This window comes from Thunnus maccoyii, chromosome 8, assembly GCF_910596095.1.
Source record: "Thunnus maccoyii chromosome 8, fThuMac1.1, whole genome shotgun sequence".
NCBI lineage: Eukaryota > Metazoa > Chordata > Actinopteri > Scombriformes > Scombridae > Thunnus > Thunnus maccoyii.
In genome coordinates this window covers 28338394-28366292 of record NC_056540.1, presented here as the reverse complement: position 1 = coordinate 28366292, position 27899 = coordinate 28338394, and the positions used below count along the sequence as shown (strand labels likewise).

The 27899-nt window shown below is 39.8% G+C and overlaps 1 protein-coding gene across 3 annotated transcripts; it reads right to left on the bottom strand.

Annotated features, from left to right (window-relative positions):
* adad1 (adenosine deaminase domain containing 1 (testis-specific)) lies at positions 1 to 17956 on the bottom strand. 3 transcript variants are annotated; one of them, XM_042418854.1, is made up of 13 exons: positions 17854 to 17956; positions 16368 to 16605; positions 15992 to 16132; positions 14763 to 14933; positions 14202 to 14273; positions 11610 to 11735; positions 8377 to 8500; positions 5610 to 5780; positions 5254 to 5329; positions 4919 to 5075; positions 4105 to 4339; positions 1106 to 1238; positions 1 to 656 (listed from the first exon to the last, which is right to left on the bottom strand). In XM_042418854.1, the coding sequence occupies exons 2-13, from the start codon at positions 16543 to 16545 to the stop codon at positions 543 to 545; spliced, it is 1698 nt and encodes a 565-aa protein (XP_042274788.1). In that variant the 5' UTR covers positions 16546 to 16605; positions 17854 to 17956; the 3' UTR covers positions 1 to 542. The 3 variants fall into 3 exon arrangements, with proteins under 3 accessions (XP_042274788.1, XP_042274787.1, XP_042274789.1); XM_042418853.1 differs by lacking the exon at positions 17854 to 17956 and adding an exon at positions 17724 to 17843; XM_042418855.1 differs by lacking the exon at positions 17854 to 17956 and adding an exon at positions 17413 to 17488.
* Between the last annotated feature and the right edge of the window lie 9943 nt (positions 17957 to 27899).

Genomic DNA, 27899 nt, shown 5'->3' with positions numbered 1-27899 from the left:
TAACTTCATGAGACCAAACGCTGGTCTTTTATGTAACAATTACAACATAATTTAATTGTAATGCTGCAGAGCCTCCAGGACCATAAAGGACTGCAAAAGTAGGATACAAAAGTTATGACCATATACTCTACAAGGTCATTTCCTTTACACACAATAGTATGAAATACTATTTTGAACAGTAAAACAATACAGGTAGCGCATCCCCCTATTCAGTGTATATACATAAATATATCAACTGAAAGAAGCGTAACAGAAAAAGGCCTGCTCTGGGCTGCAAACAATGTTGTTTGCCTTATAAATGGCTTTCTTTTTTTTGAAAATACAAATTTATTGTATTTGTATTTCTCTTTTGAAAATAATCTTCAGGGCTGAAGACCACAGACAGAGTTCACAAACACAAAACTGCTCTTAAAACATGAACGAACCACAACAGAAACTTATTACCAGCAACAAGTGTTTCTCGCAAAGTAAACTTGCTTTTAAAGTTTTGAACACAATTGCTCCCAGAATGCAGACTTTTTCCAGTGATAAAGTGTCTTTATTCACATGCTGAAGTTATCACTAACCGAAAGCTTGACCAACCAGGAACCAAAGCCCTGCTGCAGGAGGTAAGCCCTCAGCACATTCTTCGCCTCTTGGTATGGCTTCGCCATCCTCTTCAATGACAAAATAAAAATAGAAGTAATATGAATCTATGACACATCTTACAGAAAATGTTTTGAAAGCAAATGTACAACTTTCTTCACAAAATCAATTGAAGGTGTCAAACAATGTAGAGAGGTTAGGAAAAAATGGTATTGCAAAAATATAGTGCTTCTCATTTAAGGAAGGAAGAACCATTATATATAGACATCTTAGTCAGACCACACAGGAAGTTATTTTTTCTAAAATAAAAACAACTGAAAAAATTAAATGAACTATATGACTGGAGCAGATTAACCAGTGGTTGGCAAACTGGGAACTGCGAATTACACTTAATAGTACATGTCAGTGTGCTGATTAATTCCAAAATAGAGTCTGTTTTTGATGAACACACAAAGTGAATGTCAGTGGATCAGTGTTGCAATGTATGTTAATGCTGTAATACAAGTGTTACTTTGATTACCTTGGCTTCTCTGTAGGAGCTTGTGGCCAGCAGATCCTGCCTCTGGGCCTCTTTGGCCACCAACTTGAAGCGGTGCAGCATTGCTGCTTTACACAGACGGCTTGCCAGAGCAGGACCACTCTTAAAGGGAGACCTACAATGACAGTGTAAAGAAATAGCTAGTGATAAGCAGAAAAGTAAATTTAAGTTATTTATTGCCTACAGAGCTGACTGACAGAGAAACTTGCCACGCCACTTCAACTTAGCTTGACAAAAATCTTATAAAGCTAAATAACTGGACTATAATTTTTTGTAGGTATAGTAGGCTATACGTATTTCAACATTTTTATGACCTCCTCAGTACTACATGAGTATGGCCTACTAACAGCATAAGCCCGTACTGTAGTGTCTGGATACATGGCACTTAGTTATAGCTAATTAGCAGCAAGATGCCTCCTTCTCCACGGATGACTACCACAAACTTCTACAGAACATTGCAGCGCTGGAAACCAAAATTCACCAGTTAGAAGTGAACGTGGAAGTGAATGGACTACGTGGGAATGACACCACTTTACCATGGACTGAGAAGAGTGGACAAGAGCATGCCAACACATGGCTAATAACCACCAACAAGATTACCATGAAACAGGAGGGCTGCGTACTGGATAATATATCTACGAGTGGTAGTCCTCCCTGGAACTCTCTTGGCGCAAAGCCTAAGAGGACCAGTAACAGGCAGAGCCCAGTGCCCTAATTATCATTCAGGCACAGTGTCTCTTTAACGCCTGTTCTTAGTAGGTCACAGCCTTGGACAGCTGCGAAAGGGAGAACAAACCTCCCCAACAACCAAGTGTGCAACTGGACAACAGATTTGCTCCACTGTTGCAGGACCCTGGATCTCCGTCTGATGACCCGAATAACCTCTCATCTTCACACAGCAGGGTAAGGACTGAGAGTAAATCAGAAAGTAAAAGGCTACAGGGAAAGCTAATGATTGGGCCTCAAACTCTGATTGTGGGTGATTATGCTTTAAAAGATTTAAGAGGCATGTGCAAAACACCAAAAACAACACCAAAATACTACTGTTTTCCCAATGATATGGTCTCTGACATGACTGAAAGAATCCTGCATTTCATGGCGGCAAATCCAACTGTGAAAAACATCATAGTGCACATGATGTGAAACAAGACTTTATTGTTCTGTTCACCAGTCAGCTCTCTGAATGCTGAGGTGTCCTCTACTGCCAGTCAGAAGAGGAGTTGAGAGATTCAGCAGATTGTTGGCACTGAACACATGGCTTTCAACTGCATGTACCATCCATTCACTGCACAATTTCAACTTTTTCTGGGACCACAAATTTCTTTTTAAGGAATACAGACTTTGCCTTAACAAGTCCGGAGTAAAATTTTAAATCCTTAACCTATTTTACTTCCTGCGTCACCCATCTGTTCCCTCTGCAAAGGACAAGAGAGGAGGAACCAAAACAGGAGGAAGGCATAACACTGCGCCGCAGCAACCTTGTTTACAGTGTCTGTGCTCTGCACAGTCACACAGCTGACGGACTGTTAGCCTAGCATGCTAATCCTACAGTCTCTCTGTAATAACAACGTAGGTGTTACTTTGTTATTAGGCCATCATCCAGTTGGTGTGCCGAATGATTGAGACCGATATGCTGCCCTCTACCACACAATCAGTGTGGTAGAGGGCAAGAGATTGAGAGAGCTAGTCCGGTACCTCAAGCCCGAGTATGTCATGCCATTGAGAGCTACTGTGACTAAAGACACTGAAAACACTTTGAGGTGAAGAAGGATGAGCTAAATGTCAAGCTAACCATGGCAGACAGGCTAGTTCTGACCCCTGACTGCTGGACAGCTCTCATAAATGAAAGCTACATCACAACTTTTCTCAAAAATTAACCAGTTAGTTACCAGTTCATGGGTGTCTCTCTCCAGAGAGCAAAATTAACTGAAACTGACATCCCTAATGTTTATGTCCATTTATTTTAAATAAATGCTACCCAATTATAGAGACAGAACACAACGTGTCATACTCTGAAAACCATACCCACCGGAGGGGAAAAACAATAGTCGCCATAATATACAACTGAAATGCTAACAAAATGCCTGTAGCTAGCTAAAAACGTTAGATTTCAGCATGTAAAGGATTATTTTAGTACCCTATGTCTATCAGAGAGGAAAAGGTAGCTTATAGCATATGCTGAAACCTGTTACATTAAGGTACAATACATTCAAGGGCTGACATCACGTCTACAGTAGAGACAACACAACTGTATAGGAAACTGCACTACATTCAACAGTCTGGCTTGACACTTTTTATAGCTGATATGGCAACTTCAGTTTGTAAACATAGTCACATAGTCAGGGAAATTACACGCACAGACATGCAATCATTTCCCATTCAGGCTCTTTTTGCAGTCAGCATTTCAGCTGAATGCAGGTTAGCTAGTTAAACAGCTGCTCTGTTTTGACTTTCAACCTGCCTTTTCTCTGTGACTAGCAACATGTCCAGGTATACTGTATGTGTCATTTTTTACAGAGGTTTTTGAGCTGCAGGCTGTTCATGCAGCACAGTTCGGGTCTGTCTGTTCCACCATACAGCTCTGTATCCACTTTTGTCTTCTTAAAAGGCTCCGTTTTTTGGTTCAGCTGCTTATAAAGACTTAGTTCTGGGTAGCTGCCACCACACAGCATCTTTTAGGCATCTTTCTATTGTTTGCTTACAGACAGAAGTGACAAGGAGGCACCTTTCAATTTGTCAATTGAGAGCAATGAATTATTTTCCCCTCTGGGGTGGGCGGGACTTAATCGCACTCTGTCTCTATTGCTGGCTAACTAGCAATCTCAAACAATCAAACAGTTTTAGAATGGAAAAAAACATGTGAAAACAAACTAGTTGCCCGCAAGTGTCTGATAAAGAAGCTTCATGCGTTTTTTTGTTTGTTTGTTTTTTAACATACAGTATGACACCATACTCTTGACATGCCATATAGCCATCCTTACTCCTCTATGGTCCTTCCCTCCAGACCATCCACAACCTCTAGGGAGCTGTCTCCTTCACTCCAGTTGATGCCATAGGTCAAATGACCACCGCTGGCACTGTTGGTAGCCACAGAAGGCACCAAGCTGATGTGGGGCCTCATCATGCAGTAGAACATGGGCAGCTGGGAGGTGATCCCCTCCACGCGTTGGCTAACAGAGATCTCCATGCCGCGAATATCACTGCAACCTGAGTCACCTGGAAGATTTAATTAAAAGCATAGAACAGGTAACAGACGAATAATTTACTATCATGATTTTCCATGGTCAATTACACCTTGATAGACATCCCCTATCTCTGAAATAAATACCACAGATTATCCAATTAAGTTAATATTGATACTGTGTCAGAGAGGTGCTGATTCATCAAGTACCCCAAAATGATCTCTTGCAAGTGCATGGATAGAGGTCACACCTTCATCTGGCTATGGGTGGCTATACTACATGTATACTGTACATACAGCTTAAAAAACAGGCAGTTTGGTAGGAAAATGACTTTGACTAGTTAATGTTTATGTACAAAGTTGTGGACTCAAATCTTATATACCGTTTTTTTTTTTTTCATTTTCAAAATGCACGATTTTCAAATTAGTTAAAAAGTTTTAAAAAAAAATACAGCATCCATTTTGACGGCAAAATATTATTTTTTCTGCCCTCACTATAAGCAACCATCACAATTAAGTGAAAGAGTTCAGTGAACCAGTAAAAACAAATTCCCTATGCAGGAAAAAGCCTGATAATCCTATTCTGTGGAGCATGATTTGACTTGTTGACTTGCCTATGAGGATGCTTTGGACGTAGACGGGCTCGATGAAATGGCTGAGCAAGGCTCCCTGGTAGCCCAACACTTGCCACTGGGTAATTTTGTCTGTGGTGGACATGCTAACCACCTTGGAAGCAGAGTGCTCAAAGGCTGATGAGAAAACTGAGAACACCTTGAAAAGAAGCAAATCAGTTTGTGGTAATGAAGCAATAATACAGTTAACATGTGCAATGCGACTTACGTTATGAAGACTCCATAATGTGTTAAGAAATATGTAGCATACTTCGACTTGCATATACCATAAAAGCAACATTAAAAATCCCCTATGAGAGAAAGTAACAGAGCAATACCTTGCCCTCCACTGATAGGTGTAGGCTGATCTCGTTGTTGACTTGCCATGCTGATATGGAGAGCGGGTTCAGGCGCCTGAGAATAGAGCAGGGAGATAAGGAAAAGAATTTGAAATATTTGAATTCATAGAAATATGATTCATGCTACTTAACAAGTTGTTTCCGTTTTTTTCAGGCTGTTTTACTCAGCAATGCTTCTATTACAAAATAGGGTTTATAACCAATTGTGCTATGACCATTCCCTTACTCAAGACCTAAAAAACTATCCCATAATTTAAAAGATTTCTCCAAGACCTTGTGAGAACAGCAGTGCGATCATCCTAGGATCCTCCTGAATCAGAGAATCAAACACTCACAGCTTGGAGGGGATCTGAGCAGCGCCCTTTGGCAGCTGGTTCACATAGAGGTGGAAGGTGATGCCACTCTTCAGGCTGAGGAGGCCACTCATGCTGTTCTGCTGGAAGATCGACTTCTCCGTCAGATTGGCTGTTTTGCTGAAGAACATCAGCAGGTGCCGGTACAGGAACCTGACAACATCATGAGAATGGCTCATCATGATCTTACATCTGGAATAGTGCATGTTTGTGGTAAAAGTGTCCAGAGGTGAAAACCTTTGCTGTAGAGGAAAAATGGTAATTGTTTCTTGAATAATCCGGTGAAACAATCTATACTTCAGCTGAAGAGATGTGAGTTGAATGTGCACTATTTTCAAAATAGTAAAATGTATGGCTTCTAAACAGGAAATATTCCTAAAATATTTGTGAAATTAAAGTATGACATTGTTGAGGTTAGCTCTCAATTTTAAACCTACTGTATTAAAACCAGATTAAATATAAACCACTATTTTACCCTATCAACACTTGCATGCTACCAGTGCTGAACAAAAACCTGTTAAATTTAAGCGGCTTTGTTAAATTATTGCATGTTTTCTTAATTTAAAATGTTCCTGTTTCTACAAATGAGAGCAATATAAATTTTTAATGCCGATATATAAAAACACAAATACAAGATGGCGGAGGCAGCTGGCAGCTCTGAGTAAATCTTGAATAAAACCAGAGATCTACATGGCTGTCGATGGCAAAATTATTGTGGAAGATAACTTTATTGGACTGGATTGAGCGTTCCAAGAAAGCTCTTTTTGAACTCTGCCCAAGCTCCACTGAAAGCTTTGTATCACATAAAGGGCCACAAAAAAATGTAAATAACGTAAAGAGTTGTTTGAAATTACTTAATGAGGCTGGTGAAAACATCCCTCGTGTCATGTCTCATTATTTAGATGAATTTCTGCCAGTGACTTTCAACAGCCTTGACATTTCTTGCCTGCTTGGGAAAACTGAACATTTCTACCATGAAACAGGTTATGTTTGTGCAGACAAATGTCTGCAAGGATCTCCATGTAGTAACAGCGGATAGAAACTAACACTTGTGAGTGACTGAGCAGTTTGAGTGGAAGGGGTGTGCCCATTCCCCAGTGAGCGAGGAGGCCCTGAGCCAGGGTATAGAGAGTGTAATGAAGGCGTCTGAAGCCTCGGTCCTGGAGCAACCTGGTTTAGGTGGAGCGGGTGCACCCTTTCCCCAGGTCAGAGAGGAGGCCCCGCGCTGGGGTGTGAAAAGTGTAACGCAGGCGCTTGGAGATTCGGTCCTGCCTACCGGTGCAGCAGAGAGAGCATGCAGAGCGGGATAACGGCGCAGCAGTGTCACCTGTGCAGAGCTGTGTAGTAAAGGAGGGCCGCCATCTAAAACATGTCACTGGAAATGCTACTATACGGTCCAAACCCCGTCTGAATCCTCCCAAGGAGAAGAAGACAAGAAGCATTGTTGGAACCAGCGCTGGGGGAAACATACGACTTATGAAGAAATGTGAAAACACTTATTGCCGCAAGGAATGTGTGTGTGCCTGAGGCATCTGCTGCACTGTAGATATGATGGTGATTCAGGACTATTAGAGTTGTGTCATATAACTCGCATGGCTTGCATCTAGGTCAGAGCTCTGAGAACAAAGCAGGATGCATTCTTATTGACAAGCTCCTAAGTAATAGGAGTGATATACCACTTGATGCTATTCTATGTGACAACATTAACTGCAAGAACCAAACCCAGAATAGTGATCTAAATACAATGTATGATAAAATTGTGAACTGTCTAAATAATTGCAGTAAATCATTTTGTCAATCAGGGCTAAACAGCATAATTTCAGGCCAGGATGGAATGAGTGTGTCTGAATGTGTCTGCATTCAGAATTTTGCTCGAGCTCCCAAGATGGACAAGTGCAAGTCATGTTTGTAATATTCCAACCTTTCAAGCTGTGTTGAGGAATTTTATGTACAAATTTATGTGTCATTTCTTTGATTAAAAAGATGTAATCATAATGGCCTTAACTAAGCCTACACAAAGTGACACAAGGTACTCCTCTTATTTTTGGGAACACTAGAACAAATGTCTGTCTCTGTTTTAATCAATGTGGACTATTGAACTGCAATGATTATCTCTCTTTGTTGTTGTCCTTGTATTGTATTTTATCATTTTTATACTGATATGGACCTATATGTCTGAAATAAAGTTAAATTAAATTACAAAAGCTATACATCCTTTCAGAAAACAACAACACGACAACTGATCCAGGATATTGTCACTGTTATGTTCAAAAATAACTTTACAATGAATGTTTGTGGCTTAATGTGAAATAAACTTGAATGTACTTGTATTCACAGCTTGTTAACAATGACAATCAGATTTGACAAGACATACATTATCTCATGATCTCAGAGCATCAGGGACTGCTTCATGAACCTGCAGGAAATGTACCCACATTAAGAGTTGTGCTCAGACACATTTGTGTCTACATTATATGTAGTTATGTAGTCTATGTACAGTATATGTGTGCGTGTACACTCACATACCCCACTGGCAACAGGAACATATTCAGAAAACATGTCATTTATGTAACCACATCTAACAATTTTGTAATTGTTTAGTCTTGCGGTTTGGGGCCCTTCGGGGGGTCATGATATACAGTATTTTCACTGTTCAGTACAACACTTGCATCACAGGCTAATGAGGAGGCAATGACTCATTTCTAGGCAAAACATAACAGATTTACACACGGTTGTGTTTGCAACTAACCTCATAAGTGATCTCCTTGCAGTTACCACTGCATGCGAGTCATGCACAATGCGTCCGCTCATCGATGCGCTCTCTTTGGTATTGAAATTCCCGGTGCCGAGAGCGACCACTTCACATCCGCCGGCTAAAAAACAGAAAAGACAGGTAAATACTGTCCAGTATCTGTACTTACCTGAAGATTGTTTGTATGCATTTTAGTTTTTGTTGTTATAGTATTGTTAAGTAGCAGTGTGATAATTATTTCCTGAGCAGACCAAATGGAATCAGCAACACAGCTCTGTAATGTGAGTCAGTAGCCCCTTTTACACAGCCCGTTCAAGGCGGGAATACTGCGCCTGTAATCCGCCTCACTGTTCTGTTTGGCCCGTATTCAGACCAAATCAGAGGGTGCAGCGTACAGCTGCAGGGTTGAGTAGCTGTGTGGGTGTGTTTGTGCTTTAGAAGCCAACTGCTGTAAAACAATCAGGAAATAACAACGTTTATTGATCTGATTCACCGGCTTCCTCACTAGCAGCGATCACCCTCTAGCTCACTCGACCACAGCTGCTCTCTCTCTCTTTCTCTCTCGTCTTTTTAAAATGAGTCGGGAAGCCGACAGAAAAGTCTAACTTTACTTTTAATGTTATCAAACGAAGAGAAATGTCCTCCCCTTGGATCCTCTTTACGGCTATAATGCGGGTTCTCTGTATAAAAGAGGCTACTGAAAACATCAGCAACACTACTGAATAATTATATAAATACTATATAGGAACAGTATCGAGCAGCAATATTTTGACTTTTTTAGAAATCATGTTGTTGTTGTAAACATGTTTGGGAACACTGGACAGCCTACAATCCATATTCTGCTCTATCTTTACCATATTTCCAACATATCATGAAACTTATGACTTATAAAGCGTTATCTGTGTTTTTCCTGTGTTTTATTTTTTCAGAGACTTCTTGAAGAGATGACCTTGGAGGAGCACAGGCAGCTCACCAGTGAACTGCTTCAGAGGCACCCAGGATTCATTTTTGATGCCTTGATGATGCATCAGTGCAGGTATGGTGTCCCACCGTTTGCTGGAATGCCTACGGACCGGGAGAGGAAACGCGGTGGCCAGTACCCTGCAGATTGTGTAATAATAATACCGCACTTCTCCCAGTACTGTCTTGAAAATGCTTTTTATGCATTCACAGGCTCACATGCCATTCACATGGCTCTGTAGGCCAGGGAAACCGACTTGTCTTCCCCAGTTGCTGTGTTTGGAGGATCAGGGACAAGTTCCCTGGTTCATCATCAAGGCATCAAAACATCTCATATTTATTTGTTACATTTATGATATTTTATTTATTTATTTTATACTTGTTCTATACACTTCCTATATTTATATATTTTCTGGATAATTATTAAACTTTTTGTTTATATATTCACATTTGTTCAATTTAAATGTGCAAGTTTACCAAATAAAAGATATTCATCAGATGTGCTGTGATAACTGCAATGAAAAACATTAATATATACTTATACAACGGCAGTACTTCCCTGCAGTCAGTATATTGTCATTACCACTTCCACCATTAACTTATATTGTCATTATTTATATATCATAAAGCAAGATAAAACAGTATTGAAGTTGGAATACCACTGATCCTCAGAACAGGGCACAGTAGAACATGTTATGGATTAATTTTCATTGCCACTTCAGGTTATGTGAACTGTAATTCACTAGTTTGAACCACAAAATAAAAATATAAAAAAAACAACACTAAGAATAATGACATTTGTAAATAAAAGTATCTTTTATTTAACAGAAACATTTTTGGACATCCTTTTCAATCTGGACAATAAAAGGATAACATAAACATGCAGCTTTTACTGTTCAAACACAAACATTTTGACAGCTTATCCTGTGTTCTTCAGAGTTGATTCTGATAAAGACAGAATCATCTATCAAATCATTAGTCTGTTTGAACAGACTAATACTGTAGAGCAGCAGCTGCAGGGAAAACTGCTTCTGTGGAAGACAGTACCATTACCATTATGTGGCGGCGTTTCTTTTCAGGGAAACTAATGTACTGCTAATAAACATTGTACATCATCTAGGTTTTGAACCATTACCAGAGGGGCAAAATAAATATACATTACACTCTTACCTGTCCAGCAGTAAACAGGAAACTTCGGCGTCAGTCTGCAAACATTTCTCTCATCAGGGATTTCCATCTGGGTTTATCCTCGTTTTATGCCGTCGCTTGTCCCGATTTCGTTTCGCTTCTTCGTGTTTTCGTTTCTTTGACGACGACAATTCACGCTCCTGTGATTTTCTAAATAAGTATGATCCTCCATTTATCAGATTTTGGTTTCAAAAACTTCTCACGATACAAAATGTTTGGTTCGCTCTTCTTCGTTTTAAAACCGGTGCATTTCCGGTAGTCGCCCACTGAATCTAAAACGCGTAAGGCTTTCACTGGAGCCAGTGTTAGGTTTGTCCGTTCTGCGCTACTGTAGAAACATGGCGATGCAACATGGCGACCACCGTGGAGGGGGACCCGCTCCCATGTAGATATAAAAGGCTTATTTCCAAGGTAAACACAACAATTATCATTTTCAGCTGACTAGACACTAATTAAAATATACTTATAAATAATCTATTCAATTTTTACCAAGTCTGTTCTTTTAGATGTTACTAAATATTACACACTGGACCTTTAAGCCAGGATTTTAAAGTTTCTATAGGTTGGGGAAGATCTGACAGTGAGGGACAAACTGTTCCACAGTCTGGGAGCAACAAGGGAAAAAAACTTGGGTCACCTTCAGATTTTGACTGAGAACGTGTAACAAAGAGGATTAACAGATCAGAGGATCTGAGGGTTCTGGATGTGGAATATGGACGGAGGAGACAATAGATGCAGTCTGGTGCCAATCCATGCACAGCTTTAAAAAGAAAGAATCTTATATCTGTATTTAAGTCGGTATTTGACTGGTAACCAGTGAAGGGAGGCCAGTAAAGAGGAGATGTGGTCTCTCTTCTTGATACCAGGGAAGACCGAGCGACTGAATTTCAGTTGGCAGAAAGATGGAAATGAGTTTTTGTATCATAAATCTCAGTCATCTGATAATGAAAATATCAGCTTAAAGGAAAGGATGATAAAAGTCAAATGAAACTACAAGTTGTACAAACAGCCTTTTACTAACCAACCTTCAGAACAGGTCATCCCAGAGTTTTTTTTTTTTTCCTTTGTGAGAGCTCACTTACAAGTCTGAACGATGAATGCTGCCGTGGTGCCCGCGCAGACAGAGAACTCTGGGTGGCTGTTCATCAGTTTAGTGAGCTGATCCCTGACGGCCTGTGGAAACTGGAGGTTGGCGGAATTCTTCCTTTCTGAAAATCAACAAGAATATAAAAGAGATAAAAATGCAACTGGGCATTATTTGATCTCAGGTAAATCCACTGTTACATTAAACAGGGATGCAAACTCATCAGGGGGACGAAGATGCGAACCCCCCAAGGGTGGTGTGGAGCATAATCTTTAAACAACAGCTTTAAAATGTGGATTTAAAGTCGATTTTAGAAAGAGGATATAGGGAAAAGCTCATCCTAGAATTAATGTAATCTTACTGCGACAAAAGTAATGTAAGGGAGACATCAGTCTAGACAGTGCAGAGCCGGGTCAAGAATTGTATTAAAGTGCATTGTATCCACTATACAATAAAGAAAAAAAACACAATATGCACAACAACTGACAAATCAAATGGAAAACACAGTTTATGTTATATTTTGGTGGAAAGCAAAAAAAATCTCGACTGAAATTCATTTCAAGCCGCAGCCAAGTCATATTCCCCATCTGCTACATGACTTGACGCCTGCTAGACAAATAACACTGTAAAATAATGAGATCTCAGCATTACTCCACACACACAACCATGTCCTCTGATGCAGCCGTCAAGTTTAAATACTCTAGATCAACAGTGTTTTGATGGAGGAAGTTGATTTTGTCGTTTCAATGCCATTTTCAATCTATGACATGAAACTGATACTTTCTCTGTTTTGCAAAGCTTATGTCAGTTTTTACTCTTTCGTATAATCAAACCATCTACATAACTTTTCATTACACATATTTTTATTTTATTATTAATTATCATTATACATGTAAGATTAAGGGAAGATAACACACCTGAAAGTGCTATATTTGTTCCAACTTTTTTCATGAGTTTGCAATAATTTCATGATTAAAAAAAAAATCAAGGTTATAATACAGAAATATATTGTATGTGAGTTTATATTAATAAGTTTCATTCTGATAGAAGAACAAGATTTATTTGGGGGCCTTCTGGTACAGAGAGAAAAGAATGATTAATCAATTATCAGTTGATTGCTGTTAATAATTAAACTGATTAAAAATACATGAACCGATAATGCAGAAGACAAGGGACGTGCAGTGTAACTGTCACAAAATGTTGTGTAGATTCGCTGCGCTGCACAGTGGAGCCTCTTACTCTTTAATGAGACCGAGTTACAGGTGTGTAGTCACCGCTTAAGGGCCACACAAACTCTTGTGACAATTTATGCTAACGCTAAACTAGCAGGTTTACACCCGGTATGGACAGCTCTAAGTACAGGTGTAAATGCACCCAAGACGCATTCAGGACGGAGATCAGATCACTCAGACCACATTCGGAGGTGGTCTGGGCCGCATGTGGCCACATTCTTTTAGTAGTGTAAACGCAATGCGTCCTGGACCACATTGAAGGGCCACCTACTCAACAGACGTCCTCTATTTTCCAGCAGACTAGGCAGAGGACCCTCCATCTAAAGCTGTTCAACTTGATTGATAACAGGATAAACAAATTGTTTTGTTTTTCATATGAATTAAAAACGTAAGCCACCTCCCATTTTTCTTGTTCCCCTAACCGGTTTCCCTCTTCAAACTGACAATTAGAATAGAAATTAAACCATTCATTTTTCACTTGTCTGTCTAAAAAAATATTTCAGCAGCTAAACGTTGCTGGATAGTTTCCTCTGTCCTGTCAAGTTGATAACAACACTTTTTAGTTTTGCTGCGCTGCTCGACATCATGAGCTCAGGATTTATCAGGAGGACGACTGCTTTACTCCAAACAGTTTCACTGTATGAACCTGGACTTTGTGTGTAACAGATGACCTACTGCATGTGTAGAGGAATACAGAACATTAATAAACATCAGATCCTGACCGACCATGTCAGCATGTCTGAGATTTAAATAATCAATGAAGTTACAGTGTCTCTGAATGGAGAGACACAGCTGCTGGGAGATCGCTGCATAACTCTCTCTCTCTGTCTCTCTCGACGTGGAATATTTATACACATCCTGAACATTTATCAAGTTGAACACAGCTTTGGACGAATAACGAACGAATTTGGTCTTTGAAAACGGAAACGATGTCTCTGTTTCTTTGCATATAGAGCGGGGAAGTGAGATCCACATGTTAATGCCAGGTGTAAACAGACGTACTTAAAGCTGTCCACTTGTGATCAGATCACCCGAGACGCATGTTAATACCAGGTGTAAACAGGGCCATTGTCTTTTAATAATAATAATAAAGAGCGATGCTCTGTGTTTAGATATTCCGCACTGGTCTGTGTCACACGCATGCATGCTGTAAATAATCCCACTGGCTTATGAGTGTGAACGTCTGCAAAACACAACATCTGATTGAATGTTTTACACCATCGAAGACCACAAACCAGGGAGATTCTCTCTCTATCAAATCTAAATTCTTAAACTATATGAACATACTTATACTTTAGGGTGCACTGTACTGCCAACTCACAAAGAGGACAGAGAGTTGTAATGAAACTCATTATTACCATGAATAGATCTATAAGGATGGACTTCTGAGATGGAGGGTTCCTCTTTTACTGGCAGGGGTGGAGGAACATCTAAGAAAAAGAACAGAAGAATTAAGTTTTTAACAGTAATTGTTGGCCCTTCCCATTAATCAACCTCTACCTGCCTGTAACTGCTGTAAGGGGAGCCTGTAGCTTCTTTATTACGTATTATGGGCTGGGCTTGTGTCTATTTAAAGTTTTATTGTAATTATATTAATCATATTATTTAAAAAAAGGCACAAACTCATTTAACTCTCAGCTCACTTACTCATTTCATGATTCTAGTGCAAACAATGTCAATGCCTTATAGCTAGAAACCTCTTTTATCAACAGATTCCCCTTTATCGTAACTGATAAACAACACCATGCGTGGGATTTCGTGACACCTCCACGGTAGGGGGTTCCCCACGTGATAGTGACAGGTATCATCAACAGCATTTGTGCAAAAAGAGAAACCAATTTGGTAAATGAGGGTAACCTTTACCACCACGAGAGGAATCATCAAAGTCTGCTACAGAAACAGTTTATTCATAGACTAACCTGACGCCCCAGGAAGAACAGACTTCAGACTTTCCAAGGTGGGTAGCAGGTCCTGCAGAGCAAGCTCCGCTGCTTTTAGCCGGGCCTCCTTTTTGGTTATTCCCATGCCAGTCTTGTACTCAACCCCATCAATGACCACACAAAAGGCAAAATAAAGCCCTAGTATGTTGCCTGAGTAAATGACAACAAGAGTAAAGAAATTAAAAGCAACTAAATCCTCAGCTACAGCAGTGGATGGTAAAAGTCTTATCAGCCATTATGGGAAGTAAACAGTTTTTGGGATTGAGGAATCATGTGAAGAGCCAAGTGTCTGGTTTTCATCCTAAGCAAACAGTATTGATGCTGATTTAACTTACTAGGACCTTCATGCAAAGATGGGAGCAGTAGTCAGGGAAATCAGCAAATGTCCTACATGGTTAGAATGAAAACAGACTATTTTGAATTGTGTGATGGCAACTGTGGCCAGTGGGAGTGGTGTTAGAGGTACTTTGCTGATACATGATGATCTGTTGTGTTGTACTGTACATTAGAGGGAAGAACGGGTACGCATGGACAATTTTTCATATTTAAAAAATTTAACTGAAAATTAAAATCAGTTACCATTTTGATAACTGATATATCTTTGAAGTCATATTCCAAGCAAAAATACCAAACATTACCTAGTTCCAGCTTCTCAATTGGGAGGATTTGTTGCTTTTCTTGTCTGTCTTATATGATAGTAAATTGAATACCGCTGGGTTTTTTGGTGTGTCATCCGGAAAAAAAACAAGCAATCTAAATCTATTACATGTTATAGACAAAATAATCAAACAACTAATTGATTAAGTAATTAATAGCCAGATTATTCGATGATGATTGCTTCTTGCAGACCTAAAAAAAATCTGCAGTAACGGGCTGTGCGTCTGGCTGTGCATGCGAGCTGCTTGTTATGTGGCAGCAAGGGTGGGGAAACCCCAGCATGAGGGAGCAGGTATGATACTGAATCTCAGCTGATAAACAACAGCAGTTGAGGGGTATGTGTGACTAACTTTAATTTAGTCTTTTTATAGCTTCTCAGTGTTGGCAGAGACAGTGCAACCCCATTTCTGTTTGGATTCAGCCACAACAAGTTGTGTAAAATATGTTAATGATATTGATGGTACACATGGTATTTTGATTACAGAGCTGCCGATTAAAGTTGGCATAAGCGCCACGGCCTGTTCTGTGTGCCTAGACATGTTGAACTTTACCTGTGGTCACTGTCTCCTTCATTTCCAGGTGGAACTGCAAAACCTGGGCGAGCTGATGGAGCAAGGACACAGCATTCGTCTCGCCGCGCTTGTATCTGTCAATCAGCATTTTAGTTGTGGCTTTTGGCTTGTCAGGAGCACCTTAGTTGGTGAAATACAAAAAAAAAAACACAGAAAGGGAAGATCACAAGTTTACACCAATCTAGATTTTCCTACTTGACTATAATAAAATGTTAACTGCCCTGCGACAGAAACGTCACAGGAGATGAATGATGTCTAGAAGTTGCCGGGTAAGTTATTGAATGAATTATCACTGGTGATAGATACTGCTGATAGAGTCCTGTGAGATTCAAGCCAATTACATTCTGAAACTCACCAGATTTGAATGTACTTTTCACTTGTTGGTCAAAGACATCTTTGCCAGGACCAGGCAGGGTGGACGGAGGTTCACATGATTTAGTCAGTCCTGACGACGATGCAGGCAAATTCTTCATGAGAATTTGTGCAAAACAGGCTCCTCTGGAACCACGAAACGACACACCAGATGGCAACATCCAGAAAGCTTTTTCAGTCGTTGAGAAGAGGAAAACACTATACTGTGCTCAAAGTTTGACCTGAAAAGCAGTAAGGTAACCACACCTCAAATTTCATAATACTGACAATCACACACATGTTAGTTCAGCTCCTCAAAGTGTGATCTGGAAAATTTCAAAGTGTTCAAGGGTATCTGGTGACTAACTTAGTGGTTAGTCCAAGTGTAATTTACCTATAATTCACAACTGTGGTTGCAGTAATTAAGTTACCGCTACTTTGACAAGTTATTACCTCCCTTTACTTGCACACAGTTGTCTAGCTTGCTGTTAGTGGTGTTACTATTTCATATCTGATAAAAATAGTACCAATAGAAATATTCTTAGAAACAGGTTATTTGTAACCAGGGTTCAAAATTAACTGTTTTGTCCACTGGCCGAATGGCTAATGAAAAGTTCAGCCTTTCAACAGATTACCATTGTTTTTGGGGTTTTTTTCTTTTTGCTAGTGAGTGAAGAAAATCTACCACATACTGCATATTTTACCAGAATTTGCCTAGTGGCTGTTGCTAATTTCGTGCCCTGTTTGAAACCCTGTAAATAATTACAATTTTAGATTTACAAGATTTTTTTCCTTGTCATCAATTGAACTTACTTTAAGTAAGTAACATTTAGTAAGTATTTTATTTGTAACTTATAGTGCTTATCATAGACATACGTCAAAAAGTCCTTAACAAGGTATATTGTACACATACAAAAAGAAAGAAAATATAGCAGATGAAGTGACCACCCAAGATACACAATTAAAAAGTGCAAAACTAAAACACACAATACACAATAAAAATACACAACGAAAAACAAAACGCTGATACAGTGTAACTTATAACTTACTGGTTACCAGAACGTTGTGTCTTTAGCTGCTTTTTTAATTAATTAGTTTAAAATAACTTAACGCTACTAGTTAGCATTAACGTTACTTTACCATTCAGGGAAACTGGTTGTTAATGTTAACTTGTTAACAGTGCCTTACACTTCACGTCAATGCTAACCTAGTAACTAACAGCTAACTTAGGCAACACCTCTATCCGTCCCGTTAATTAGCTGCAGGCCACTAACCCTTTACTTTGGAAACGCACGTGAACTAACGTCATACCTCGTGCAGTCAGCTAACGCTAAACATTTGACAGAATTTCCAAACTCACCACGCCCTCAAAGCGCTACTTGTCCTAATTCACAGTGTGTATTTAAAGTATGTAAAACCTTCAATTCGACAACAACACAACACATTTTTAAATAGTTTGATTTTTAAAAGATGCTCGAGCCCGCTCTCACCGGTCTAGAAGGCTCTTGAACGTGGACGCGTCAGACGCAAGTCCGTTGGTTGTACGTTTGATTGACGGCGACCACAGATCGTTTGTATAACGCGACGATCTACACTGTTTGGAAAATTGTCGATGCTGTGCTGTGCGATTTTGTTGTAGTGACAAGTTGAAACCACAATCGCCTTCCAGAAAATGCCTCTCCATTACAAAAAGCTGTATTATCACTAGGATTTTTTCCTGAGCATCATTTTAAGTCATTTCCAGGATACCTTCTGTTGAATTAGCTTTAGTCATTCAGAGTAGTCCACCACTTCGGCCCTGACCATTGTCTGCATATAAACAAATACTTAATAAAACAAATACTGAACTGCCGTGAAATTTTGTACAGACATACATAGTTCCCTGAGGATGAAGTCTAATGACTGGCGATCCCCATCTTTCATCTAGTACCACCATCTGATCAATATTTCATTTTGCCCAATATCTTGGTTTATGATTAGCCTACATATTTGCAAAATATCCCAGCACCACCAGCTTTACTTTGTGTCTAATGCTATTTAGCAGTCTTAGCTGGCAGCTAGCAGTCTATTCAGCTTTCAGCAGTCACTCACAATTTCTTCTGAAATTGCATTTTGTAGTCTAATGATGTCATATATAATATATCAGTCAGAGGAACAAAACAAGTACTTTTACTTTGATACTTTAAGTACATTTTGCTGTTTGCTGAACTTATGTACTTTTACTTAAGTAGGATTTTTCATGCAGGACTTTTACTTGTAATGGAGTATTTTTACATTACTGTATTGGTATTGGATCTGAGTACCACCTCCACCGCTGCTAACATGCTAATAGCCACTGTTAAAGTAGCATTGTCATTGTGAAAAACAAGAAGTAATGACCTTATGTAATGATGAGTGCTGAACATATGTAGTATATCCGGATAGGCTGGTAGCTTGAAAAGACAGTATCATGCTATCTCAAAACAACCAATCTTTGTAAAGAGGTGTGTCTTGCTGTAAAGCATAAATTGTTAATGGATGTGTAACTAGAGAGAGAGAAGGTAATCTCAGGTAATGCTCTCTCCAAATGTTATGTATGTTATACTTAAATTGCATCAAAAATGCTCTGTGTGTGTTTCATTCCTGAGACTCCTGTATATGCTGTAGACTGTAGTTATCATGGTAAATGGTAAATGGACTGCATTTATATAATGCCTTTCTAGTCTTCCAACCACTCAAAGCACTTTACACTACGTACCACATTCACCCATTCAGACACTGATGGCAGAGGCTGCCATGCAAGGTGCCTGCTCATCAACAGGAGTTTCTAATCATTCACACACACACACACACACTGATGGCATAGCCTTCAGGAGCAATTCAGTATCTTGCCCAAGGACACTTCGACTGGAGGAGCTGGGGATTGAACCACCGATCTTCCGATTAGTGGATGACCCACTTTATCACCTGAGCCATAGCCATCACGGACATCATAGCCTGATAATCAGACTGAATTGCTGTTTTCTTTTACTTTACTCTATTTAAAATAAACAAATCTGTGATGTAGGCCACGTTCAAAGGTCTGGAATCTTAATCAAGTAATGGGTCCTTTAGCAGGATGCAAGGGTTAGTTGTTGGTCACTGTCAGATAGTTTGACACATGCAAACCTGCATCACTTGTCGGGAAGGAAAGTAATAGCAGCAGCAGTTTGGGCCTGCAGATGTAGACATGCATAGTTTTCTATATGCAAAGATGGTAACTACCACCTACAGGTGAGGACTGTTTACTTTTTAGCCTGAAACCATTTTGGCGAATGCGCTTGGCGAGCATCTCACAGCAAAACATCTAACCACCGTATCCTGATATCCCAAATGCTGTTTCATATGATCTGCAGATGGTGGTGTCCTGGATATTGTCTGAAAACGCTAAAACCACATAGGAAATAATACACAAACATTTCTGGGTTGAAGATTCAAAATTATTATTGTACAGGAAGGACACAGAACGCACAAAGATTTGCATCAGTTCGTCTCCCCGAACAAAGAGCAACCCTATTCTATTATAGTTGCAGAAGGAACAGAGAAATGATCTGTAATTGGTCAATGTACCAGCTTATATGATTACAGCCAATGGCACACAGCCACAAGACATACATTTACATGCACATGTATGTTAAACAAGAGTCACATCTCCCAAGGACTCAGGAAACCAAGAGCCCCAAGCCAGATATAGCCCAGAATATCACCTTATTTTGACCTAAACCAGGATGGAAAGAAAGGTAGGCCCCATCAGGAATAACAAGAAAACATTCCTTCCCTCAGACAGAGACAGTAACAGAGGAGAGAAGTAATGATCTTACTTCACATTTGTATATTAAAATAATAGCCAATTTTTTGGTCTTTCATTAATTTTACAGTGACAAGAAAAGTCATTTGCTCTCCAGCAATTTCCCTCCAAGCAGACATATAACCATTGTTGTTGTTTTTTTCCAACAGTTTTAATAGAGTTATTAGAGCAAAGAACAGAATGCAACTGATAAAATCATAAATGTTACAATGATCAAAGATTGCTCATATGGCATATTTCCTAAGCTTTGTTTTGTTTTTGTTGTTTATTATATATAGGTTCAAGCCACTGTCTGACAACAGACATATAAGTATATTATATTAGCTTTTGTTCCAGTGAAACTCAGTGCTGGCGGAGAAAGATTTAAGAGAGATAACCCCCCCACCCCTCCGCTGACATAATGGTTGTGGTATGTACACAGGGGCAGTTTCCTCCTCCTCAGACGTACATTTGCTGACTGCAAAGACAACACTCCTACTCATGTGTGCAAACATGATGCATCCTCACTAAGCGACAAGTTAAATACATTCAGATGTGTATTTTTTAATTTCGTCCTAGCGTGTGTTGTGCAAGTGGCTTTCCCTACATCTTGATCACTTAAAATAGTTGATGATGACTGTATTTTGTTTTGTTGACATAACAAAATAGATAAGGATTAAATATTAACTTAATTAACCGCAGCATTGTAGCCATAAGGTGAGGTAGTGAAATATGAATAGTGTATCGGTCCTGACATACTGCCCTGGTGAACCACTGGTGTTATGTTAAATGTGAAAGTTGGTAGTTTAAATAATATACAGTATTAGGCTGACTGACTGAACCTTATATTTTTGATAGAATTGATATATTCTGCCTAATGCATTCATATTTTATTTACCTGTTATTCCTATAGTGAAAGTTATATTGGTGTTTCCCTCTAAGCCACGTTTCCCCCATTTTTCTTTCATTTCATTCAGTGTTTTACATCGGAAAGAGTAAATGTGGGGGTGGGACATAGTTTTCTTTTTCATTTCTGCCTGCAGGGACAGATGAAAGAGGTCATTGGGGGCCTAACGATAGAAGATGTTGTATTGGTGTACAGATTGCAAAACCCCCTGAGGCAAATGTGTGATTTGTGATATTGGGCTATACAAATGAAATCAACTTGACTTGACTTAATCTGTGTTACCACACATTATGTTTTTCTTTTATGTATGTATTGTATATGTATTAAAATTAAATGCTGAAAGACAACTCAAGATATCTTAAAGGAATAGTTTGACATTTAGAGAAATATGGTTATTCACCCCCTTGCTGAGACTCACATGTCTGGTCATTAAATATGGCACTACCACCAGTGGCCAGTTAGCTTAGCTTAGCATAAAGACTGGGTGAAACAGCTAGCCTGGCTCTTCTAACTGTAACAAAATCTGCCTACTAGTGCCTCTAAAGCTCACTAGTTAATATGTAATACTGTATCTTTGTTTAATCTCTACAACAACAAATTGTTGAATCAGGAGTCTTTTAGTTGCCGTGAGGTTACCAGGCAACCAGCAGAGACTCCAGGAAGTTAGTGCACCTATTGATGAAATACTCCAGCATATGATCCCGTGTAAAACCACAACATGATTGTTTCACACTTTGGACTATTTATGGATGAAGTAAAGACACATTTATTACAAGGGTAAACCCCTTGAGAAGAACCATCTCGTTTTTAAGTGGGTAAATGTACACAAACCTACACAAAACTATATACATACATGTACATGGACCCACACATTAGAGATAAATTATTTCCATTTTTCAAGTATAATTAGAAGCAAGAGCAGGTTGTTTGAAGATATAGATCAAAGTGAAGTGGGCTCCTTGTTCTTATCACATGGAACTTTGCATTTAAAGGCACGTTTCATTAGAATTTCTAAGAACGAAGAAAAAAGGATACTCAGTACGCCTATACGATGATCTATCCGAAATTAAAAATTGTTTTTTAGTAAGGCGGATAGTTTAAGAAAACGCATTCAAAAATAAATTGCAACCAATGAAAATAAATGTCTTCTAGATTTAGCTGTTAACCAATTTAGCGACTTATATATAAAACAGTGATGGGTTCTATAAGGACACCTCAAAACAAATCTACAGAGACTATTATAAACTACATTGAGAGGTTGAGAGGATGAGGTTTTGTTTCTGAGGTATTCTGATAGACAATATTTGCATTGGTTTAGAGGTGTCTTTGGTGGATTTTGTCCCCTTTGGACAGAGCCAGGCTAGCTGTTATTGTGTACTATAAGGCTATAGCTGTAACTGGTATTAGTGTTGCTGGATATTTAATGGTATGTATTCTCCAGGCTATTTGCTGTTTATACCACAGTAGCAATTTGGCAGAGTAGGCTCAGTGCAGTGGGCGTATAGTGAGGGGCTGGCTGCTTGTGGTTTGGAGTTTGACGTTGCTTCCGGAAAGGTAACTGCCAAAATCGAAACTCTTTATATGTTAAAGGGTCGCTATGAATGGCTACTTGCTTCATGGTTCAAGGGGGGCTTCTATTTCTTGCTTGAACCACAAAGTGTCCTCTGGATTAGCAATTACAAGAACATAAAAGTGAAATGGAACAAGTTGCCCACAGTGAGCAGTGAAGGTCACCACAGGAAAAAATATGGTTTCACACCCCCACAGCCTGCAGGGACAAAGTTTGAATTAGCTTTTCTGAGCAGTCTCACTTGAAAAGGGAAAGGACGAGGTCTGAAATGAGTTTGCACTCTCCCTCCTCCTGTTAATCTTCCCATAAGCAGATAAGATAAAGGAAAAAGGTGACTCACTTGACGGTGAGTGTGCGGACTTAACCACAACCAGTTTTCCCATTAATGAAGCTGGAAGAGAATCGTTTTGTTCTTTATTTTTTCCTCTTTAGTCGGGGAGATTTCTTCAGTTTGTCTATGGTTTACATGTTTTCATAAACAATTAGTATTTTGTGACTGATAACTAGAGCACTTTCACCATTCTGGGCATATACTGTAGCTATATATACAGTAAGTCTAGTACAGCTTTTACTATACAGCAAAGCAGCAAAAAGACTATATCTCCAAAGTGCTTTACAAATAACCAAGATAAAGAAATAAAGAGTTTCAAAGGCCCAGGAAGATGCAACTAATATTATGTTTCCATAGCATAATCTCCACAATGGTACATATACCGTATGTACATAAATGATGAAGGCGTAATTGCCCTACTGAAAAGGTTGGATATGTTTATCTATCTATCGTGGGGTTGTTTGTTCAGCACGGAAAAATCACAAAAGCCTCGATCAGAAGTGAAACCCTCAACCCTGGAAATATTTTCAGTTATTAATAACTTTGAGCACGTCTGAGCCCTCTCACCAATTTGGAAAAGCTAAACCCCAACAGAAAGCCATTAAAGGCAGTGGAATTTCCCCCACTGAGTGAAATTTTCAGGACACCACCATCATTATCAAACTCAGACAGAAACTTTTTCCACCCTTTTATTAAATATTTATTTTGCAAAACCAAGATACCGGAGGCACCAGATGAGAGCGCTAGCATGAAAGAGGCCATGACATACAAGATCTGATGTAATTCACAGACACCCACAAACCTGTTCATGCATGATGTATGTAAATCTATCTTCCACGGGTGGAGTCTGCCTCTGACAGCATATATAGACACAGACTAATAATAGGCTCACTAAAGTGATATTTGACACACTTCTAATAACATGTACATTTTTAGGCTATTTGTATAGTTTGCAATTCAGCTCTCACTGTCGCCCAGATGGATCCGTGTAGGGTACTTTGCTCTTATGACAGTAGGGGGCAGTGTAAGAATAGAGATAAAACTAAAGTCTGTGTCAAAAAAACTACAGGTTACAAATGCTGCACATGCTGTGATTCATGTAAAATAGGAAGTTTTTAGTGTGAAATACTCCCCTGGTGATGTGTGGGTGTCTCTAAAAATGTCAAGTGCAGTCATTATTCACCTCATCAACCACATAATACAAAAGTTTATCGAAACCCCCGTTTTCTGCTCACTTCCAGTTTGTTTCCAATGATTATGTAAGATCTAAAAAAAAATTTTAAAAAACACAGTTTGCATAGAAACAAATACTCTGTGCTAGAAGAAAGAATGGCTGCAACTATTTAAGCACAATTTATTTTACATCACAAGATGAATCCACAATCATTTTTACAACTGTATATTAATATTTGTGATAAGAACAGAATATAAAAGGAAAACATTACACATTTTTGAATTTAGTTTGCCATGCACAGTATTTTGCAGTCTGCACAGGCTCTGAAGTGAACATTTGGTGGACTAGTTTATGATATATGATGAGAAATAAAATATCCAGCTCTCAGTCCTAACACGACATGCACATAGACACATAGACATGTCTTTACAAGTGTGATAAACACATAATGGGCTGTAGAGAGCTACACTAACTGCTTTACTGGACAGAGTGCCCCCAGACCATCAGAAACCAGAGCCTAGCGCCCCATGGCTAACGCATGTTTGCTCTGACAGCACCCAACCATTGATAAATAACAGCAGCTCTTCTTTAGCCTGCTGGTGCAGTCGTGTTCAGCTGCAGCTCTCCAATGCGTCTCCACAGCCAAGATTGAATCTTCCCCATTCATTAGACTAAGTGGATGAGGCTCTCTAATAGGGGCTCCCTTCCCCTCAATAATTGCCGTTGATTGGCGTAAATTAGACCCTAGTTGCCAGACGAGTGATTCTCGACGACGATAATCCGATTCCCAACTCAAACTAATAGGATTTTAACTCTGGCTTTGGCCTAATGTCCGTCTGCAAACCCTGGCTATGGCCCTATGCCCCATCTAGCCGACGTCCTCTGGATCATATCTGGGCCAGGCCAAGCTGAAGATGCAGTGGTGTATGGATTTGGTGGGGTTGGGGGTCGGGTCATCGCTGTCCTTCGCCCCATGCTATCAGTGACTCATCCTCTGCACGACATTCTTGGCATCAATTGGTCATTCATGTGTGTCACTTACATCATCAAGCGAACATGCGTGTGAATGAGACTGGAGTCTGGTGGAAGACAGAGCGGATGTTGGATGTCATTGGTTTACATGTATAGTAGCTCCAGTTGTGGCCTGGATAATGAATGATAAGACCTTTGAGAGTTGGACATAAACAAAACTCTGCACACAGACACTTCAATGGTAAAAAGCTGTATTGCTGCAGAGGCAGTGGTCTAAACCTACATGGATAAACATTTGAATATCAGTGACAGTGAATACTTTGGTCTGATTCAGCATAATAAAGTCGGCTTGCGTCACATTACTGTAACAGCAATATAATGTTAAATGTTTGAGAAACAGTAAATTAAATGTTTATTTGAAGCCATTTGCACCATTTTTACACAGGATAAAAGCATACAATTCAGAAATAACAAAATATATTAAAACTAGCAAGTGACAGTAATTACAATTAATTCATATCAGACAACTGGCACCAATGTCTTTCCATTTTCATTGCTTGGTAGTTTGATGTGATGTGGAATTACAAAGGAGGAGAAACACCAAATCTATCGATATCCATCCTCAATTACCAATCATATGCCTTCCCAACGACATGAAGTCTATACAAGGAGCACACTGAATGTTCTTTTGTCATTCAGTTGATAAGGGGACGGTGCTACTACTAAGGCCCGAGGACTAATGAATCTCCACTCCATTACCGCTGAATCGGACAGATTGCTCTCCCGGAGAAATGAATTGAGTTTTTTGTATTTGTGAGATCATTCTCCCTCCATTAACTGCTCTTTATCCCGTCTCTTCATCACAGGCAAATCAGGTTAGGCAGCCATGATTAGCTGGGGTGGCCTCCCTTTTTAAAAGGTAATTGGGTTTGGCGGCTCAGCTGATAGTGCCATTAGGACCAATAAAGGCTGGGCTTGGCTCATCGAGTGAAACAGATTCTTCAGCAGCAGATGGCAGACGGAGGGAGAGGGCTCTGATGTATTGAGGCCGAAAACAAAGTTTGTGTAACCAAAGTAGTTTGGGGGCATCCTCTCTATGCATACCCCTCCCCACACCTTCCCCCAACCAGCTTAATATTTCTATCTCTCCGTAGCGATGATGGTGACATTTTCAAAGGGAGGCAATGATGGCTTTTCATATGCTGAACACTGATTACAAAATGATTTGGTCATTAGCATGTGTTATTTTTTATTGTGATAGTTAATCATTCACACAGGAAGGTTTTAATGGAAGACTCAAGGCTATAATGTCACCAAAGACAGGTACAGGAAAAATTCCTTTCCCTCATGCTTGCTGATGCAATTAAAAATCACTACAATGTGGACATTTTCATTTTCTCTGTCATTCTAAAATTCACAACAGCTTTAAAATCCAGCACCTACATCCTAACCTGTTGGTATATAAAAACAGCAATCAGCAGCTGATGAAGATCGAAGATGTCGAACAAAGACACGCAGTGCAACCAGCAATCGATCCTCCCCAGCTGTATCATCTGCTGTCATCTGGACTAAAGGAAAGGTGAACTTGCCAATTCCGAGAAATTCCGCAAAGCCCCAGATAACCTTACTGCATCTGGGGCTTCGTCCTATAGGAAAAGGTGCATTAGTGGTGACAGGCAGGCCGGTGGGGACTGGTGCTGATAGGAGATTTAGACGGCTGGAGGTGGGCTTGTGTATTATGTGGCTGGCCATTGCTGTGACTGTCTCCCTCTTATCGCTTCCACCGAGGGGGTCTGATCCCCACCACTCCTCTTATCTGTGGGTTAGACGTAGTTTCTCTCCCTTTTCCTTCCCGGAATCATCCCAGTTTAGCAAACTGTGGCATTGGTGATGTGAAAGGTGATTCTGTTGCTGTTTCAACCTACTGCAAAGTTCATGTAAAGAAGCCATCTTTTCAGTATCATCTTTAAATCATTTGTTGGATTTGATTTCAAGACATTCATAATATGATCAACTGGGTTTCTGCTGACCTTATCAACCTTGAGGATGGTCACAATTTGCAGCAAAATCTAACAAACCCAGTCAATGAAAGGCGGTTGCCTGTTTTACTTTGTTGATATGTTTTCAGTCTTTTGTCAGTGAGGTATTCCAAAACAGGAGAAGAACAAAACATGCAAGTTTAATGGAAATGCAATGATCTGTTTTGCTTCTGTACTCTGCGTACACACATGCACACACACAGTGATGTATTGCCGAGGTATAACCAGAGGGTTGCGGTGCATTTTCACCTGAGAGCTGCACATTTCCAGCCCTCCTAAATAAAACATTGTGTCGCCAGGCGCCGGTAAGTGTCCCTCAAAGAGCAGAGGGAGGAAGGGCGAGAGTAAAAAGCGTCCAGGTTAAGTTGTTTGAAAGGCCCCGGGTATTAAGAGGCATTTTACACTTAAGAAGTTGGTTTCGCTGGGTTTTCTGTTTCCCTTCTTATTGATTGATGCTCAACTATCAATGCATAATAGAAAAGCACTCAGAGCAAATGCAGGGTTATGGCCTTGGGAGGTAGTCGGCAGACGAGACTGCAGCACCCCCCCACTCCAATGCCATTATTGGCCCATAAAGGATCCCTCGGGAAGGCCACGGTGTTCAGATCAGCACACACCAAATACCCAATTAAAAAAGGCTTTAAATTCCCTTCTCTTTCCTGGGCAAAAATCAATCTGAATTCAATCTATTCGGCTAGGATTCCGACAGAGCAGGTAATTGCCCATAATCGGTCAGCT